The sequence below is a fragment of the Chlorocebus sabaeus genome, chromosome 20 (assembly GCF_047675955.1).
Source record: "Chlorocebus sabaeus isolate Y175 chromosome 20, mChlSab1.0.hap1, whole genome shotgun sequence".
Taxonomy (NCBI): Eukaryota; Metazoa; Chordata; class Mammalia; order Primates; family Cercopithecidae; genus Chlorocebus; species Chlorocebus sabaeus.
The window spans coordinates 97976160-97994953 of NC_132923.1; the positions used below are offsets into that span (position 1 = coordinate 97976160).

Genomic DNA, 18794 nt, shown 5'->3' on the forward strand with positions numbered 1-18794 from the left:
AGACGCTTTTCGCTAATAGGTGCACGCTGGTTGTTTCCACACCACACCCTGATCAGAAATCAGGTGAGCAAGTCATTAATCATATCTTTTCCCATCAAGTGTTGCTGGCCTGCCCAAGTTGTGGGCATGAAGATCATGCAGGGAAGGGCCTGAAAGAGGACAGGGAGGATCCTTAAACAAATGCTCATTTCCTTCCAGTTTAATCCTCCGTGCTAAAAACAAACAAACAAAAAGAACTAGTTATCAGTTTGGTGTCAGCTGCTAATGAGCTCAGTTTACAAAAAGAAGGAGAATAAGTTGGAAGTATGTATGTTTTTCAGTAAAAGGCTTTTAGTGGAAAAAGCAGGATGAGTTGCTGGTTGATGGCACAAGCACATTTTTCGTAAACAGCAGAGAATATAGAAATGCTAACTCTGGGGATCTTGACTGTGTCAGTGCTGAGTCATCTGCATTTCCCATATTATTTTATGCCAGCAGGGCTAAGAAGGCCCAGACAGAAATCACGCATACAAACACCTCCACACAGACATCTCGCCCCCACACAGACATCTGCCTCCTTATGTCCATTACAGTACATAGAAAAGTCCCTCCATTCCCTCCTGGGGCTGCTACATGCGCCACTTTGTGAGCAGGTTCTTCAAGATGTGTCACTGATGCTTGCCAAAGGTGAAGAAAGAACCGGGGCAAAAAGGGGAAGAGTCTGCCGTGAGAATCAGAGAAGACCTGGGGGAGGGGGTGCGGGGAGAAGGCAAGGGGTTGAGATTCTCTTTAAGAAACACAGAAATCAAAGAAGAAACTTCTGCTTTGGGTTGTGGCTAGAGGGCTTCTCTAAGACTCAAATTGCTTTCTTGACAAAATTTGCATTTAAATGCTCCCAGGAGATTTTGAAATAATGCATTCTTCTAATGAATGGAAAGCGGGGAAGTCCACATGTTTGGCTGATGTTCCTGTTTTATACAGAGAAAATTTTACAAGGCTAGAGGAACAAAGCCGGCTGACAGGGGGGATGGGAAGAAGGAAGTCTACGAAGGGGAGGTTTTTCGCTTCTTTCAAGCAACAGTCTAAATTTATAGCCAGACCACACAGTCGCAAAAGCTCTGAGCCTTTCTCCTTTTGGTCTTTGATTTTCTTTTGCTCCTGATGGGTGAGACTGCTGCTGCATTTCTAAGAAGGCTGCAATGGGGGAAGCAGAAGGATGTACTCAGAAGGGCATCTAGTGGAGGAGAAGAGTAATACAAGGAAATTAAAGCCCTTTATCCTTGGTGTTCTCTCAATTAAAGCCTCATCAAATGCCCCTATCCTTAAAGCCCTGCCACTTTCTATTGCTTTCAGCACCTCAAATGTGTTATGTCGCCTCAGGGCCATCCAACCGGCTTTCCTCCCAGATTATAATCCTTCATCACTCTCCTTTGGCCTGGCTCACTCCTACCCATGCTTCTGCTGAAATTCCCCAGAGGGAAGCCTTCCTTGACCCACGCCCCCCCCCCCCCCAATTAATAGGTCCTCCTCTACCCTTTGGTAATACTCATCACACTTGAAGTTATGGTACAGTGTCTTTCATCCTTACTAAATCGTAAACTCCCTGAGGGCTGGGACTGTTTGTCGTCTAATTCACCACAGGATCCTTACCACCTAGCAAATGATCTGGCACTGGCACATATAGGCACTCATTAACTATTTCTTTTTCTTTTTTTTGAGACAGCGTCTTGCTCTGTCACCCAGGCTGGAGTGCAGTAGCGCGATCTCGGCTCACTGCAACCTCCACCTCGTGGGTTCACACCATTCTCCTGCCTCAGCCTCCCGAGTAGCTGGGACTACAGGCGCCCACCAACACGCCTGGCTAATTTTTGGTATTTTTAGTAGAGACGGGGTTTCACCGTGTTAGCCAGGATGGTCTCGATCTCCTGACCTCGTGAACTGCCCACCTCAGCCTCCCAAAGTGCTGGGATTACAGGCATGATCCACCGTGCCCAGACAACTATTTCTTTAATGCTGTGCATGGTGGCTCACACCTGTAATCCCAACACTTTGGGAGGCCGAGGCCGGAGGACTGCTTGAGCCCAGGAGTTCAGGACCAGCCTAGGCAACATGGCAAAGTTTGATCTCTAAAACATACATATACACACACACACATTTGTTTGTTTATTTTTGAGACAGAGTCTCGCTCTGTCACCCAGGCTGGAGTGCAATGGCGCAATCTCGGTTCACTGCAACTTCCACCTCCCGGGTTCAAGCAATTCTCCTGCTTCAGTCTCTCCAGTAGCTGGGATTACAGGCGCCCACCACCACACCTGGCTAATTTTTGTATTTTTAGTGGAGATGGGGTTTCACCTTGTTGGCCAGGCTAGTCTCGAACTTATAACCTCAGGTAATCCACCCACCTCAGCCTCCCAAAGTGCTGGGATTACAGGTGTGAGCCACCACACCCGGTCAACTATTTCTTTAATGCTATGCATGGTGGCTCACACCTGTAATCCCAACACTTTGGGAGGCCAAGGCAGGAGGATCCCAACACTTTGGGAGGCCAAGGCAGATTACCTGAGCTCAGGAGTTCAAGACCAGCCTGGGTAACATGGCAAAATTCAGTCTCTAAAAATATACATACACACACACACACACACACACAAGCACACGTATTTGTATATTTAATTTTTTTTTTTCTTTTGAGATAGAGTCTCACTCTGTCACCCAGGCTGGAGTGCAATGGTACGATCTCGGCTCACTGCAACCTCCACCTCCCGAGTTCAAGCGATTCTCCTGCCTCAGTCTGTTGAATAGCGGGGATTATAGGCACCCACCACCACGCCTGGGTAATGTTTGTATTTTTAGTAGGGATGGGGTTTCGCCTTGTTGGCCAGGCTAGTCTCGAACTCCTGACCTCAGGTAATCTGCCCGCCTCAGCCTCCCAAAGTTCTGGGATTACAGGCATGAGCCACCGCACCCGGCCTAAATTTTTGATTAAATGTATGAATGAGTGAACCAGATGATCCTAAAATACTTGGCTGTCTGTGACTACTGACTAGCTGGAAGGCTAGAGTATTTAAGGAGAGAGTATGTTTGTCTCACAGCATCCCTTATTCTAAGCCTGGAATTCCAAGTCTTCCATATTTAGACATCTATCTTCCTTTTCAGGCTGATCTGCTATGACACCCTTGTGTATACCTCGTTTCCCTATAATCAAACTCTGAGGCTTTGCCTAGAATGTCCCATCCCCCAACTCCACCTACTGAAATCTACCTGGAAAGTTCACTCCAAATGACTTGAATTTTTTTTTTTTCTATTTACTTATTCAGAGGCAGCATCTTACTCTATCACCCAGGCTGGAGTGCGGTGGCACAATCTCGGCTCACTGACACCTCTGCCTCTTAGGCTCAAGCAATCCTCCTGCCTCAGCGCCCCCACCAACTAACCCACCAGCAACTAGGACTACAGGCAGGTGCCAACACCCCAGCTAATTTTTGTACTGTTTGTGGAGACAGATTTCACCATGCTATCCAGGCTGGTCTTGAACTCTTGGGCTCAAGTAGTCAGCCTGCCTCAACCTCCCAAAGTGCTGGGATTACAGACGTGAGCCTCTGTACCCGGCTTTTAAAAAAAAAATTTTATAGAGACAGGGTCTCACTGTGTTGGTCTTGAACTCCAGGTACATGTATTGTGGATGTCTGTATCACTGCCTCCTTAACCTCCTACTTCATAGGTTCTTGACAGCAAAGACATCTACTTCATCTTTCTTTATCACTGGGCCTAACACAATACTTTGCACGTAGTAGATGTTCAATAAATATTTGCTGAAGGAATGGATGCCTCACTGAACTCATATGGGGGTTGGGGGAGGGAGCCAGATCTGATTCAAGACAGTTGAGAATCCAGCTCAGTGTCCACTCACTGGTCAAGGGCTGAGGGCACTTCATGTGTAGGGAGAAAAGAGGGAAGTACAAAATTATTTCTCTTTCTGCTAGTGCTCCTTCCTCAACCTCTAGAAAGTTTATTCCCAGCTCTTCTTTGCCTTTGGTTCATGCTGCATTATTTTATGTGTTAACTGATGCTTTATAAAGAAATTCTTAGGCCAGGCGTGGTGGCTCATGCCTGTAATCCCAGCACTTTGGGAGGCCAGGGCGGGCAGATCACCTGAGGTCAGGAGTTCGACGCCAGCCTGACCAATATGGTGAAACCCCATCTGTACTAAAAATACAAAAAATTAGCTGGGCGTGGTGGCGGGCACCTGTAATCCCAGCTACTTGGGAGGCTGAGGCAGGAGAACCACTTGAACCCGGGAGGCAGAGGTTGCAGTGAGCCGAGATCGTGCCATTGCACTCCAGCCTGGGCAACAAGAGCAAAACTCCATCTCAAAAAAAAAAAAAAAAAAAAGAAATTCTTTGCTAGTAGTGATTGAGTGATTGTGTGTGTGCACACACATGCACATATTCTTTCCATTCCTCCTTGCAAGGGTAGCTGTCTGCTGTGCCTTTTATATTCCCCAATAGTAGCTGATGCCAGGCACCGAAGGGGCAGCCCCAAACATTATCCTTTGACCAGCTCTTGGAAGAAAATTACCTAGTTCTAGTCTCAGAAGTGAAGCTTGAGCACCAGCCAAAGCTCCCTTTCTGCCCAGCTCCTTGAAATCCTTTCTAAGCTTTGCCTCAAGTTCCCAAATCCGCTCTGGGGTAAGAAGACTTTGCCTGCTCTCATGCTGCCCTCTTCTGTTCAGAAAGTGCAACATCTCAATTTAAGAGGCCTGGAGGGTGCCAGCCACCCAGGAAGACAAGATCCCTGCCACCAGTAGCTCATCACTATAGCAACCCTCAAAATGGTTACTCAGCCATCTGGGTTACCATAGCAACTGGCCAAGTCGCTCCACCTCAGCCTCTCCCTAGGCCTCTCCCATGGCTTGTCAGAGTCAATTCCAAAGAATCTCCCATGCTTCCTGGGGGAAATGAGCAGAGGCTGGACCCCTGACAGGCAGCTATCCCAAAGGGGCGTGGAAGGCCTCACCACACCGGCTTCCCGAGGCACAGTGGCGATAATGGGTGTTAAGGCACTCTGTGAACCTTGAAGTGCTACACAGATGTTAGCTGTTATTAAACTACTGTTCCTTGTAATGGGAGAGGCAGTGGGCTGCCCTAGGCAGAGCTAGCACCATTCCAAGCGTGGCCCCTTACTGGCTGGGAGACTTTGAGCAAGTTACCGAACTCTCTGGGTTTCTGCTTCCTCTGCTATAGCACATCTGCCTCCTAAAGTTGTTTTGAGGATTAGGTCAAATACAGCACGTAAGATGCTGAGCACCAAGGCTGTCATTCGGAACCTAACAATAGCAGTTATAAAAGATATTGGCCCCTCTGCTGTCTCCCAGCTTCTTTGTCAGTAAAACTGTTTTTATCCTCACTCTTGAAGGAATCAGGCTAATGTGAGCCCTGCTGAACCACACCCAATCTCCCTTCCTGCTCTGAGGCAGGACAGGGTCTTAACCTGTGTGGGTCCTCTGAGAGAGTCCATACTCTTTGGGGAATTGGGAGGTTCCCCAAACTGTGAGGTGTGGCTTTTGTTTTATCTATGAAACTTCCCTTCACTTGAAACCACAGCTCTCCATCCAACACCACCTCAGGGTAGAAACTTCTAAAGGGGCACTAACAGGCAGCCTGGAAAGAGCGCAAATCACTGAGGCCGGGAGAGGCCCTCAAGAGTGGTGGCCACTGCTCTCAGTTGAGATCAGAGTCACGTGAAGCAGTTCACCAGCATCAGGGCAGTCCTGGGGCACAGGCCCCTATGACAAAAACGGAACTCATTCCCTTGATGAATTTTTTTTTTTTTTTTTTTTTAGACAGAGTTTCGCTTTGTCACCCAGGCTGGAGTGCAGTCGCATGAACATGGCTCACTGCTGCCTCAACCTCCTGGGCTCAAGTGATCCTCTAGCTTCAGTCCCCCAGATAGCTTGCACTACAGGTGCACACCACCGCTCCCAGCTAATTTTTGTATTTTTGTATTTTTTGTAGAGATGGGGTTTCGCCATGTAATCCAGGCTGATGTTGAATCCCTGAGCTCAAGTGATCCACCCACCTTGGCCTCCTAAAGTTCTGAGGTTAGAGGCATGAGCCACTGTGCCATCCTCCTGTGATGATGTTAAGGACCTCAGTCCTATTGCAACTCAACTTCAGTCTGTCAAGATTGAATCCTTGAAACTCATTTTTGGGAGATTTTGTTTAATTATACTGGCAGAACAGAACCAGATAGACTCTAGCCTACCTCTGTGTGTTCTGGGAGTAGAGCCTGAACCTCAAGCTGGAAGGACCAGAGGATCAGCCAAGCAACGCTAGGAGGGACACACTGCCCCTGGAGCCTGAACATCTGGGTGTTAGAATCCCTCATGAAGGCCGGGTGCAGTGGCTCACGCCTGTAATCCCAGCACTTTGGGAGGCCGAGGCGGGCAGATCACAAGGTCAGGAGATTGAGACCATCCTGGCTAACTCGATGAAACCCCGTCTCTACTAAAAATACAAAAAATTAGCCGGGCGTGGTGGCGTTTGCCTGTGGTCCCAGCTACTCGGGAGGCTGAGGCAGGAGAATTACTTGAACTTAGGAGGCAGAGGTTGCAGTGAGCCGAGATCGCACCACTGCACTTCAGCCTAAGTGACAGAGCAAGAGTCCGTCTCGGGAAAAAAAAAAGAATCCCTCATGAAGACTCTGGGCAGTAGGTCAGGTGGCAGTGGCTCCAGTCCTCAGACATGGATTCTGAAGCAGATAAACTGGTATATTTACTACTAGAGGAAAGGTAGTATAATATAACAGTTAAAAAGTGAGGGAAGTGAAGGAGTTTGAAGTTGCAGTGAGCTATAATTGTGCTACTGCACTGCAGCCTGGGCAACAGAGCAAGACTCTGTCTCAAAAACAAAAACTGAGGAAGGTAAATGTGATTACTGGAACTTTCTGATTTTTTTTTTTTTTTTTTTTTTTGAGACAGAGTCTCTTGGTCTGTCACCCAGGCTGGAGTGCAGTGGCACAATCTCGACTCAATGCAACCTCTGCCTCCCAGTTCAAGTGATTCTCCTGCCTCAGCCTCCGGAGTAGCTGGGATTACAGGCGTGAGTCACCACACCCAGCTACTGGAAACTTCTTATACATAACTGGGGAGGGAGAAGTGGGGTTGCAATATATGTATTTTTTGTCCAGAGTTCCTGGCTCATAACTTCTATAGCCTTTGTCATAGTTTTCTGCTATAATGTTGAGGCACTGTAGACCTCACAAGCAAAGCAAGTCTTAGAAAACAATCTTTCTGACCTTCTGCCCTCCTTTCACCTGTTTCTTTTTCCTCCCAAAGCAGGACTCAATCTTCCCTGCAATTCTTTTTTTCTTTTTTAGACAGGGTCTCACTGTGTCACTCAGGCTGGATGATGGTCACGGGTCACTGCAGCCTCAATTTCCCTGGCTCAAATGATCCTCCCACCTCAGCCTCCTGAGTGGCTGGGACCACAGGTATGTGCCACTACACCTGGCTTATTTTTTGATTCTCTGTAGAGACAAGGTCTCACTATGTTGCTTATGCTGGAGTGTAGTGGTACAATCATAGCTCACTGCAGCAGTGACCTCCTGGGCTCAAGGGATCCTCCCATCTCAGCCTCCCGATTAGCTGTGACTACAGGCATGCACCACCACACCTGACTAATTTGTGTGTGTGTGTGGAGATGGTGGTCTCACTATGTTGCCCAGGCTGGTCTTGAACTTTTGGCATCAGGTGATCCTCCTTCCTCGGCCTCCCAAAGTGCTGGGATTATATGTGTGAGCCACCACTCTCAGGCTTCCCCGACAATTTTTTTTTTTTTTTTTTTTGAGACAGAGTCTCACTCTGTTGCCAGACTGGAGTGCAGTGGTGTGATCTCAGCTCACTGCAACCTCCTCCTCCTGGGTTCAAGTGATTCTCCTGCCTCAGCCTCCTAAGTAGCTGGGACTACAGGTGCACACCACCAAGCCCAGCTAATTTTTTTGTATTTTTGGTAGAGACAAGGTTTCACCATGTTGGCCAGGTTGGTCTCGATCTCTCGACCTTGTGATCCACCCACCTCAGCCTCCCAAAGTGCTGGGATTACAGTCACGATCCATGGTGCCTGGCTGCCTTCCCCCGCATTTCTGACTGTAATCATGAGGCCCCTATTTCAGGAGTCTTGCCCCATATCCTGGGGGAAGGAATGCTGCACAGAATATCCAAGAAGAATCTGAACAGCCAGGCCTTGCTGAGTTTCCACACTGTTAGTGTTAGACCATACCCTTTTTGCCCAATCACATTTCTAGATGGTTGTCAATCATGCCTACCCAAGGAAGTCTCCATGAAAGGCCTAAGATTCAGGGAGCTTCCAGGATAAGTGAACGTGTGAAGATTCGTGAAGGGTGGCATACAAGGGAGGGCATGGAAGCTCTACATTCCTTCTTCCATACCTTGCCCTCACCCTCTGTATCTCTTCACCTGTATCCTCTGTGTGTTTTCTGGTTTCTGTTTTGTTTGTTTTGAGATCCAGTCTCACTCTGTAGCCCAGGCTGGAGTACAGTGCACAGTCTCAGCTCACTGCAGCCTCGACCTCCCAGGCTCAAGCAGTCCTCCCACCTCAGCATCCTGAGTAGTTGGTACTACAGGTGCATACCACCATGCCTGGCTAATTTCTTTCTTTCCTTTTCTCTCTCTTTTTTTTTTTTTTTGAGACAAAATTTCACTCTTCTTACCCAGGCTGAAGTGCAATGACGCAATCTCAGTTCACCACAACCTCCACCTCCTGGGTTCAAGCGATTCTCCTGCCTGGCTAACTTCGTTTTATTTTTTGTATAGACAGGGTCTCACTGTATTACCCAGGCTGGTCTCGAACTCCTGGCTTCAAGCGATCCTCCCACCTTGGCCTCTCAAAATGCTGGGATTACAGGTATGAGTCACTGCACCTAGCCAGCACCCCATTTATAGCCAGTAGTCAGAAGCACAGGTAAAAACAATTTGGGTCTTGTGATTGGCATTAGAAGTGGAGTGGGGTGGGCTAGGCACAGTGGCTCATGCCTGTAATCCCAGCACTTTGGGAGGCCGAGGCAGGTGGATCACCTGAGGTCAGGAGTTTGAGACCAGCCTGGCCAACACGGTGAAATCCCGCCTCCACTACAAATACAAAAATTAGCTGGGCGTGGTGGCACACACCTGTAATCCCAGCTACTCAGGAGGCTGAGACAGGAGAACCAGGAGGCAGAGGTTGCAGTGGGCCAAGATCACACCACTGCACTCCAGCCTGGGCAAAAGAACAAGACTCTGTCTCAAAAAAAAAAAAAAAAGAAAAGAAAGAATCCCTCAGCTGGGTGCAGTGGCTCACACCTGTAATCCCAGCACTTTGGGCGGCCAAGGTGGGTGGATCACAAGGTCAAGAGATTAAGACCATCCTGGCCAACAAGGTGAAACCCCATCTCTACTAAAAATACAAAAATTAGCCAGGCGTGGTGGTGCGTGCCTGTAGTCCCAGCTACTCAGGACGCTGAGGCAGAAGAATCACTTGAACCCAGGAGGCAGAGGTTGCAATGAGCTGAGATCGCGCCACTGCACTCCAGCTTGGTGACAGAGCGAGACTCCATCTCAAAAAAAAAAAAAAAAAATTAGCCAGGCATGGTGGCACGCACATGTAATTCCAGCTACTTGGAAGGCTGAGGTAGGAGAATCGCTTGAACCCAGGAGGCAGAGGTTGCAGTGAGCAGAGATTGCGCCATTGCACTCCAGCCTGGGCAACAAGAGCAAGACACCATCTCCCCCCGCAAAAAAAGGTAGTGAAGTGGGGGAATGTCTTGGGGACTGAACCCTCAAACTGTGAACTCTGATGCTATTTCCAGGTAGACAGTGTCATAATTAAACTGGGGACACCCCGCTGGTGTCCACTGCAGAACTATTGTTTAACTTGCTGGTGGGGAGAAATCCCCACATATATTGGGGTCACAGAAGTCTTCTGTGTTGATGGTTGAGTGAAAGAATAGAAAAACAGGAACTAGTCGGGCGCGGTGGCTCACACCTGTAATCCCAGCACTTTGGGAGGCCCAGGTGGGCGGATCACGAGGTCAGGAGTGCAAGACCAGCCTGGCCAAGATGGTGAAACCCCGTCTCTACTAAAAAATACAAAATAATTAGCTGGGCGTGGTGTCGGGTGCCTGTAATCCCAGTTACTTGGGGAGCTGAGGCAGAGAATTGCTTGAACCTGGGAGGCGGAGGTTGCAGTGAGCTGAGATGGTGCCATAGCACTCCAGCCTGGGCAACAGAGTGAGACTCTGTCTCAAAAAAAAGAAAAGAAAGAAAAAGAAACAACAGGAACTGTGTTTTTTCCACTGACAGGAGTGTATGAATGAAATAAAATTGGCCATTAATTGATCATTCTTGTTTCTGGGTGATGGGAGTTCATTGTACTATTCTCACTACTTTAGCATGTTTGAAATATCCTGAAAAGTGCCAGGGCTTTGGAGTTAGGCAGACCCGAAACTCAGCACTTGAACAACTCCAAAGGGCATATTGTACATGTTGAGGGCCAGGGGGCGCCATGCACATTAAGTAATGCTGAATCCCAGTTCCATTATTTGGTCAACGTACAACCTCAGAAAAGTTCCTTAACATTTCTGTTGAGAATAGCAAAAACTTCCCAGGGTTCTATGAGGATTAAATGATGTATGTAAAATGCCTGGCACACATCTAGGACTCTATACAGTGGCTTTACCAGCTATTATTCACCGGAGGATTCCAGCTGGCACCAGCTCTCAGGCGCTCCTAAACTGAGTCCAGAGACTCCCCAAACCACCCTCTAGATTCTTTAGTTCCTAATTCTCACCAGCTCTTCTCTCTTCATTTTCCTTCTTCCCTTTCTACTAAAGCCAAAGAAAGGAGAGCAAGAATAGATGCAAACCACCGGGAAGTGCCCTGTCTCTTCAGGTTGTCCTGGCTAATTCGTATTTCTTTTCCCAGCTCCAGAAGAAATGCTATCATTGCTCTAAGCCAGGGAAGGGCAGGAGTAGAAGTCCCTTCCCTTTCAGAACTTCCTCAGAACTCTTTGGACTTGCACCGTAGCTCAGCTCATGCCGCATTCTAACTGTCTTCATAGGCAGGAGCTGGGCTCTGAAGTGCAGTCTGAGCCTAGAACAAAGTAGCCCTAGGGATATTTGTTAAATAAGCAATTGTGTAATCAGTGAATAAGCAAGGGGATAAATCAGCACATTCATGAATCTATGAACAAATGTATGAGTGAATTAATGATACTAATGAAAAGAGCTAATATGTATCAAGGGCAGCCAGGTACAGTGGCTATAATCCGAGCACTTTGGGAGGCCAAGCCGGGTGGATCACAAGGTCAAGACATCAAGACCATCCCAGCCAACATGGTGAAACCCATCTCTACTAAAAATACAAAAATTATCTGGGCGTGGTGGCACGCAGCTGTAGTCCCAGCTACTCCAGAGGCTAAGGCAGGAGAATCGCTTGAACTTGGGAGGTGGAGGCTTCAGTGAGCCAAGATCACGCCACTGCACTCCAGTCTGGCGACAGAGCGAGACACTGTCTCAAAAAAAAGTATTAAGGGCTGACTATATAGCAGGTACTGGGCCAAGCATCCTACTCCCAGCTACCTCATTTAATCTACTGTGCAAGTCTCTGAGGTAGTGCTCTTGCTCCCCCATTTTAACAATATCAGAAACTGAGGCTCAATGAGGTTACTAACATCCCAGGGTCACCCAATTAGTAAGTGAGCAATGGAAACTAGGACTCCAGCTGACTCCCAAAGCCAGTCCTTTGCATGAATGAACGGAAGAGTGAGCACATGAGGAAATGTGTGAATAAGCCGGGGTGGCATCCCTGGAGACACCCACTGAGGCCCCAGGCAGAATCCTCCCCTGACCACAAGGCAAAAGCCTGGTATCTTCTGGGGTACGGGTGGGGCACAGCTTAGGACAGAAGCTTCAGCCCATAATCATCACCCTTCAAGTTATAGGGACTTTAGACCTTCCCTGTAGCAGCATCCCAGATCCAGGCAGAGAATCCAGCAAGGAGCACCCATTCTGCTCCTACAGGAAAGCCAAGACAGAAGAAGAGGCTGGCAGGCTTCTAACTGACAGGTGGCAACAGGCAGTGGCAGGGCCAAATCATGGCAGGCCCTAGCCACAGCAACCAGAAAGAGGAGGCCAGCCAACATCCATATAACATTTTAGTGATGATGGATCTGTTCACAGACCTTTCCTCAAGGGCAGTACTGCTGAAATAAAGAACAAGTGCAGTCCTAGATCTTGCTGCAGTGTCAGCTACTCTGGTGGCATCTAACCCCTGAGCCCATGAGACTGAGAAATGATGGCCTTCCACTGTCCCCAAAGTAACCAGTCCTTCCTCTGCATTCCTACCTTCAGCGTAGGCTTCTCCCATAACAAACAGAAAGGCATGAGCCAAACTGCCATTCCATACCTTTCTCTATGTCACCTAGGAAGTCACTAGAAAAGCATGATGGCATTAAGACGACATTACACCTTGCAATCCAGAAACCACCTTCCCTCACCATCTGGGGTCCCACAGGGGCCCTGTACCTCAGAGAAAGGACAGATTGGCTGTCTTTTCTGCTGCCTGCACAGAATTCTGCCCACGTGGTCATGTTCCAGCCCACAGCTAATGTGACCCAGATTTACTTTCAAAGAGCTGGAGCTGAGCTGGTGGTGTGTAGCTACAATTCATTCTGCCCCACTTTCAGGGCACTCTCCTCTGCTCATCTCTCCTGCTACTGAAACCAAGCTCCAGGACAGGGCCAGAGACTCTGAGGACACCGCCAGGAAGAAGAAGAGAAGCTGGGAAGGAGGAGGAGCCTTCCTGGATACAAAACTGGAAGAGCCTCAGGGCAAGAAAGGTTGCCAGCTCAGGAGTAAGGATTCCCAATTAGATTGTCTTTAGGGTTCCATTTCCCATCCCTGCATTCCCTTCTTCCCACTCACAGCTTGGCCAAAATAAGCCACTTCCATCTGCTCCCTGACAAAGGCCTAAAGAACAAAGGAAGGGGACAGAAATAAGAGTCTTGGGCCCCTTCTTTGCTGGCCTGGGAAACTGCTGGCCTCCTGAGTCTCCACTGCCTCATCTGGCTGCCAGGGAGGTTACAAGGAATGACACTGCTACATGTAGTAACAGGCCATGTGAACCTGTGTTTTTCCAGCACATTCTGATTCTCATTCATCTCCCTTTTACACCCTTCATCACCATCTCCCTTTTACAGATACGGAAACTGAGGATTCAAGAAGCAAGGTCATTTGCCTAAGTCTTGTGAGTCCAGATTCAGTTGTCTCCACAGTGCCTGGCACGTGGCAGGAGCTTACTCCATTTTTTTATTGAATGAATGAGCAGCGACGTGCCTGTGAAATGTCTTCTCAGAGCTCCCAACCTGGAGGAGAGACACATGGGCCCAGAGGAGTAAGCTCCAGCTTTTGACCAGGTAGTGCTCTCATGACTCTCTGTCCCGGGGCAAACAGGATAAGATGGGACTCCTGACTACAGAGAGCTCCAGAGCTGGTGAGGGAAATGAACCTGGGAACAATGAACGTGAATATAAAGCCAGCTGAAACAAGGGCTGTGCAGAGAGACAATTGCCATCTGACTAGAAGGCCACAATGGAGCAGATGTTGGGAATGATCATTTCAGCAGCATTTGCTGATACTCCCAGGAATGAATCCCATAGATGATTTCTACTGGCACATAGCTTAATCCCTTTTTTAGTTGAATGAATGAATAAATGAACAACCAGAGAGGGGTCCAGTCCTTAGCTCTGAGTCACTGCGCTCCCCTTTTTCACAACACATACGGGGATATAATTATTTTTTCCCTTCTAACTACTCAAAAAAAAAAAAAAAATAGAGACAGGGTCTCCTAGGCTGGTCTTGAACTCCTTAGCTGTAGCGATTCTCCTGCCTCGGCCTCCCAAAATGCTGGGATTACAGGTGTGAGCCACTACACCCGGCCTTTTTCCCTTCTATCCTCTCCACTAGACTGAGTTCCTTGCAGAAGGGACCACATCTTCAGTCATCTTTGAATATCAATGCCAAGGACAGGGAGGGTCCTAATTATGTGATGTTAGACGAATGAATACCTCACTGATGGGTAGTTGGCGGAATCTTCCTGCACCCTACCATGCCCTAGCCCAAACATGAGCCCTTCTTCAAGATATGTTACTGCCATCTGCAGGAAACTTGTAATAATAAATGTACACGTCTGCAATGACAACAAATGTGATGTGAATCACACCGCCAAGGTTGTGCAGTGTACAGCCATGTGACACCCTGTCTTGTATCCTGTTCTCAACATACTCCCCACAGGTCCTAAGGGATACATCATTTCTTCCTCTGTTTGTTTCTACCCTTTGGGGTTGTACTGCTTGCTAGACTAAGCTCCCTAGCGCCCCACTTCCTTGTTGCTCCCCACCATTAAGTAAGAATATTTCTACTGCTCTTCACTAAAGACAGAAAGCCAGAGGGGAAGAGGCAAATTTTCCAAGATCTTTGTCTCTCCCCTTTCCTGTTTCTATAGACCAGGATCCTGAGGCCTTTCCTGGAAGTGACCAAGTCTCTCAGATGAGTGTGGAGATTTAGACTGTCAACTACAGAAGATTCAGACTGGCCTGGTTGCCAGGTATTGCCTAAGGAAATAGAAATAACAATGTACTGGGACGTGTGCAGTGGCTCACGCCTGTAATCCCAGCACTTTGGGAGGCCGAGGCAAGTGGATCACCTGGTCAAGACCAGCCTGACCAACATGGTGAAACCCCATCTCTACTAAAAATACGAAAATTAGCTGGGCATGGTGGTGCATGCCTGTAATCCCTGCTACTTGGGAGGCTGAGGCAGGAGAATTGCTTGAACCCGGGAGATGAAGGTTGCGGTGAGTTGAGATCTCGCCACTGCACTCCAGCCTGGGTGGCAGAGTGAGACTCTGTCTCAATAAAAAGAAAGAGCAATGTACTTGGAGTTAGAAGATCTGTATTTACCAGTCCTGTGTAACTACAGGCAAGTCCCTTAAACCCTCTGAGCCTCGGATGCTAACATATGTCCTGCCTAACAGAGTTATTTTGAAATCTCTTTGTGTAAACCACAAAGCTGATAAACAGAAACAAGACATTTTCATTAGTGACTCTTGTTACATTTGAATGTGGCTGGGCTTAGGGAGTGGAGAATATGGCTGGCAAAGAAGAAGGAGAAATAAATGGAGGGAAAGGATGAGAATAGGAAGATGGGAGGAAGAACAAGGTTCAGCACCCTAAAACCTGTTTGAAATCAGCAGGTTTCTCAGCCCCAACATCCCTCTCTATTCTGACATGTGTGACCACCAGGCTTGCCCCAACGGGCCTCTCAAGCAAGGGCGAGGCCCTAAGACCAGCTCAGGACATGGAGTGGGCCAGGGAAAGGGAAGCTCTCTATTTGGTAAGAGTGATTCAGACACCCCCACTTGGCTTCATAAGCAAGATCCAGGGGGAGGAGAAAATTGCACAGGCCACAGCTGGCTTCCAGTGTAAGACTGATTTCATTTCCTCCCACAATCAAAGTTCTGCTTCAGAGAGCTTCACAGCATCCGGGGTCTCCCAGACATGCCCCTCCTGCACCTCCTGTGAAGGAGTTCCTGCAGAGCTAAAGCTGCCTTTTCCATTACTCTGGTGGAGCCCCCACAGCATTCTAAAATCACATGAAGATTTCAGCAAGACCCTAAAGTCGCAGTCCCGCCTCGTCTCTGCTGCTTCTCTCCTCTCCTGCTAAAGAAACACGCCCAACTGCAGTGCACAAGTTATTTTTAACCGTGGCAGTCTCCCCATTTTCAGCCTCACTGGCCCAGCCCCCTCCTCAAAAGAGGCATTCAGCAGTGTCAGGATGCAAAGGAGATCAGCATCTATGCCAGAAACACAGCACAGCGCAGCACCTGCCGTCCCTTTGCTCAGTTGACCCAGCAGGGTCCTTAGGAGCCTTGCCTGTGTAAAATTAAGCCTCCTTGAGTCCACTCCACTTCTATTCTAGACTCCAAATCTGAAGCAGCAGGCAAATCATCCCAAGGGCCTCCTCAGAGAAGACTGGAAGTGGAAATCATCACAAAGCGATCTAAGTATGCATGAGTGATGAGTGATGGAGGCAGAGGGTATAAAGAAGGAAGAATGAGACAGCCCACTCTGTCTTCAGGAGAAAGAGGTTTACGAGTCTTCAGGGCCCTGAGTTATGGCCCTTCAAGACTGGGGACAAGTAAAGCCCTTCCTGCACCCTAGGGACAGCTCTAAAATTCTGTTACTGGCTGATGCTGCAGGCCCAAAGGTTTTGAGAAGGACTTCCTCCCAGGACTCCTCGTTGCCCACTAGAAAGAGCTCAAACTCTCCCTCCTGCCTTCCAGACCCCACTGCTGTCTCCTCACTTGGAGCTCACTCCCTCTAAAGTCCTTTCCTCATTATCTGAGCCCACATAAGCCTTTCTCTAACTTTCTGTTACAGCTCAGTGCCTGTTTCTGGATCACAATCTGTCACATCACATAATATCCTCAAAACACTCATTCAGCATTCATTCAGTCGTTCAATACCGGTCGATCTCTAGCATGCACAAGGCCCTGTGCAGCCCTCAGGGACTCAAAACATAAGACACGTCCCAAATTGCTCACTGTTCTAAGGGAGTGATGGGCACCCTGTGGGTTAACTGCTACATTGAACAAGGGAACATGGAGGAGAGAAAAAGTATGACTGCTAGAGCGGAGGAGGAAGCTTTGGATACCACTGGGGGCATTAAGGACAGAGGAGGCGGCACTTAAAAGAGGAGGAGGGTTTACCAGCATCTTGCAGAGAAGAAAATTAAAGCGTGGTGGTTTCATCCTGCAAGATGCATCCCTTTGGGGGGCAAGTTACAGTGTACTGTGGCAGGGAAATTGGGGGTAGAGGTGGTGGCAGGTGAAGCTGAAGAGGTAAGTAATTTTGATTGGTCTTTATGCTGAAGCCTTTATTCCGCAGGAAATTAGGAGCCAAAGGTGGTTTTTAAGCAGCTGAGTAACAGAATTAGGTTTGTATTTTATTTTATTTTTTATTGCATTTTTAATGAAGTGTTGTATGGGCAAAACTTCATTTCATAAAATAGAATATGTGTTATTGAGGTTTGCATTTTAGAAAACAAATACTCTATTAGTCATGTGGAGGTTAGTGGCAAGACTAAGAGAGGAAGAGCTATTAAATGCTCATTGGAAGGTCCAGGTGAGAGATGACACAGTGGAGGGGGTGGCTGTATTATTTGAGGGACACAAAGAAGGTAGCAGTACAGGCCTTGGTGATGGCTTGAAAGCGGGTGATGTCACGAATTAGCTGCAGGCACTGCTCTATCTTCCTATCTGTACTGTAGCACCAACACCCTGCTGAGATGCTGAGCACACTTCGGGGAGGCAGCTGTGGATGCCTTCAGTGGAAGTATCTCCTTTATTGAGCCAAAAACTGTGCTAAGGGCTTTCCACACATTATCTCATCTCACCTTCAAGGCATCCCTGCACAGTGGGCATTCTTAAGGAAAGTGACACTGAGATAGAATAAGAGACTTGCCCAGAGTCACACAGTTGGTCAGTGGCAGGGCCACAATCCAGCACCCTACCCTCTCTGATTCCAAAGCTTACACTCATAACTACTGCACTGCACTGCTGCTTGGCAAACAGCTGGGCACATCCCACCACAGGAGGTAGCCCCAGCCTTCACACTGTGTTAAAGGTCAGCATGTACACCACTTTTGGAAGGCAATACAAGTAAAACTGTGGTCTCCAAGGATTTCATTATAAGGAAATAACAAAAGTCAAATCATTCTTAACCATATTCTCAGCAGCATCGTCTAATATAGCCAAAAAGTGAAAAAAGAGTAGGATTTAGAAAATCATGAAATAGTAGACAGCTTTTAGAAATGGTAACTATAAAGTCTAAAGTGCAATATGGAAAATCTTTTTAATATAAGAGTAACTGAAAAGAGTCAGATGCAGAATGGTACCTAAGCCATGAAGGCAACTGCATAGAAAATATAACTGAATGGAGACAAAGACAGGGAAGAAGGTGCAGAAATGAAAACAGGTCTCATGTGAGCACAGGGCTGGCAGATTTTCCTCTTTAGAGTTTTTCGTTAATGTTATTTCAACATCTTTCCAAGAATAATAATAACAAATCCGATTATGGCTGCTTTGTCAGAAATCCTAGTGAGGACCCCTCGGCTCCCCACACAGCTGCTGCACCCTGGCCCATTCCTCCCTCACACCCACAGCATCCAGCCTGCCGGGGGACCTCTCTTACCAGCGACTCTAACTACAGCACGCTCTGCAGGGTCCAGCACCGAATCCTGGCTTTTCCGCTTTTTCTGCTCATGTAGTGGCAGGTTCCAGGGCAAGGTGTCCCCTGGGGGACAGGGAGACAGGCTCCCTGACCGCTCGCTCCTGTAAGATCGCTCACTCCGACAAGACCGCTCGCTCCGACATGACCGCTCACTGAGCGTCTCTTCATCTGAGGAAGACATGGCCCAGGCGGGGGCTGCGCAGGAGGGCCTGGGAGCCCAGGGAGAAGTAATCTGAAGGAGAAAGGGTTGAATGTGAGCAGACAAAAGGGATCCCATAGGGAACACTGGGACTTGGGAAGCAGAGGTTCTAGTCCTGCCTATCTGTACCTCAGTTTCTTCACCTGGAAAATGGAATGAAGATAATACATCCCAAAACTAATTCACGTGGTTTGGGGGATATTATATGTGATGATGTCTATAAATCTTAAAAACATCATGTAAAAGTTAGCTCCTATTCCTAGGAACTATTATTA

The 18794-nt window shown here is 48.0% G+C and overlaps 1 protein-coding gene across 5 annotated transcripts in view; it reads right to left on the reverse strand.

Moving 5' to 3' along the window:
- The window catches only part of MACF1 (microtubule actin crosslinking factor 1), a 404957-nt gene extending 386418 nt beyond the window's left edge, over nucleotides 1-18539 (reverse strand). For 2 of the 5 annotated variants that reach the window (XM_073007456.1, XM_073007455.1), the window contains exon 1: nucleotides 18282-18528. In XM_073007456.1, the coding sequence (XP_072863557.1) occupies nucleotides 18282-18501 (220 nt within the window). In that variant the 5' untranslated portion in view covers nucleotides 18502-18528. Of the gene's footprint in view, nucleotides 1-18281 lie in introns of all 5 variants that reach the window. The other 3 variants (XM_073007458.1, XM_073007449.1, XM_073007460.1) reach the window with 3 other exon arrangements.
- Between the last annotated feature and the right edge of the window lie 255 nt (nucleotides 18540-18794).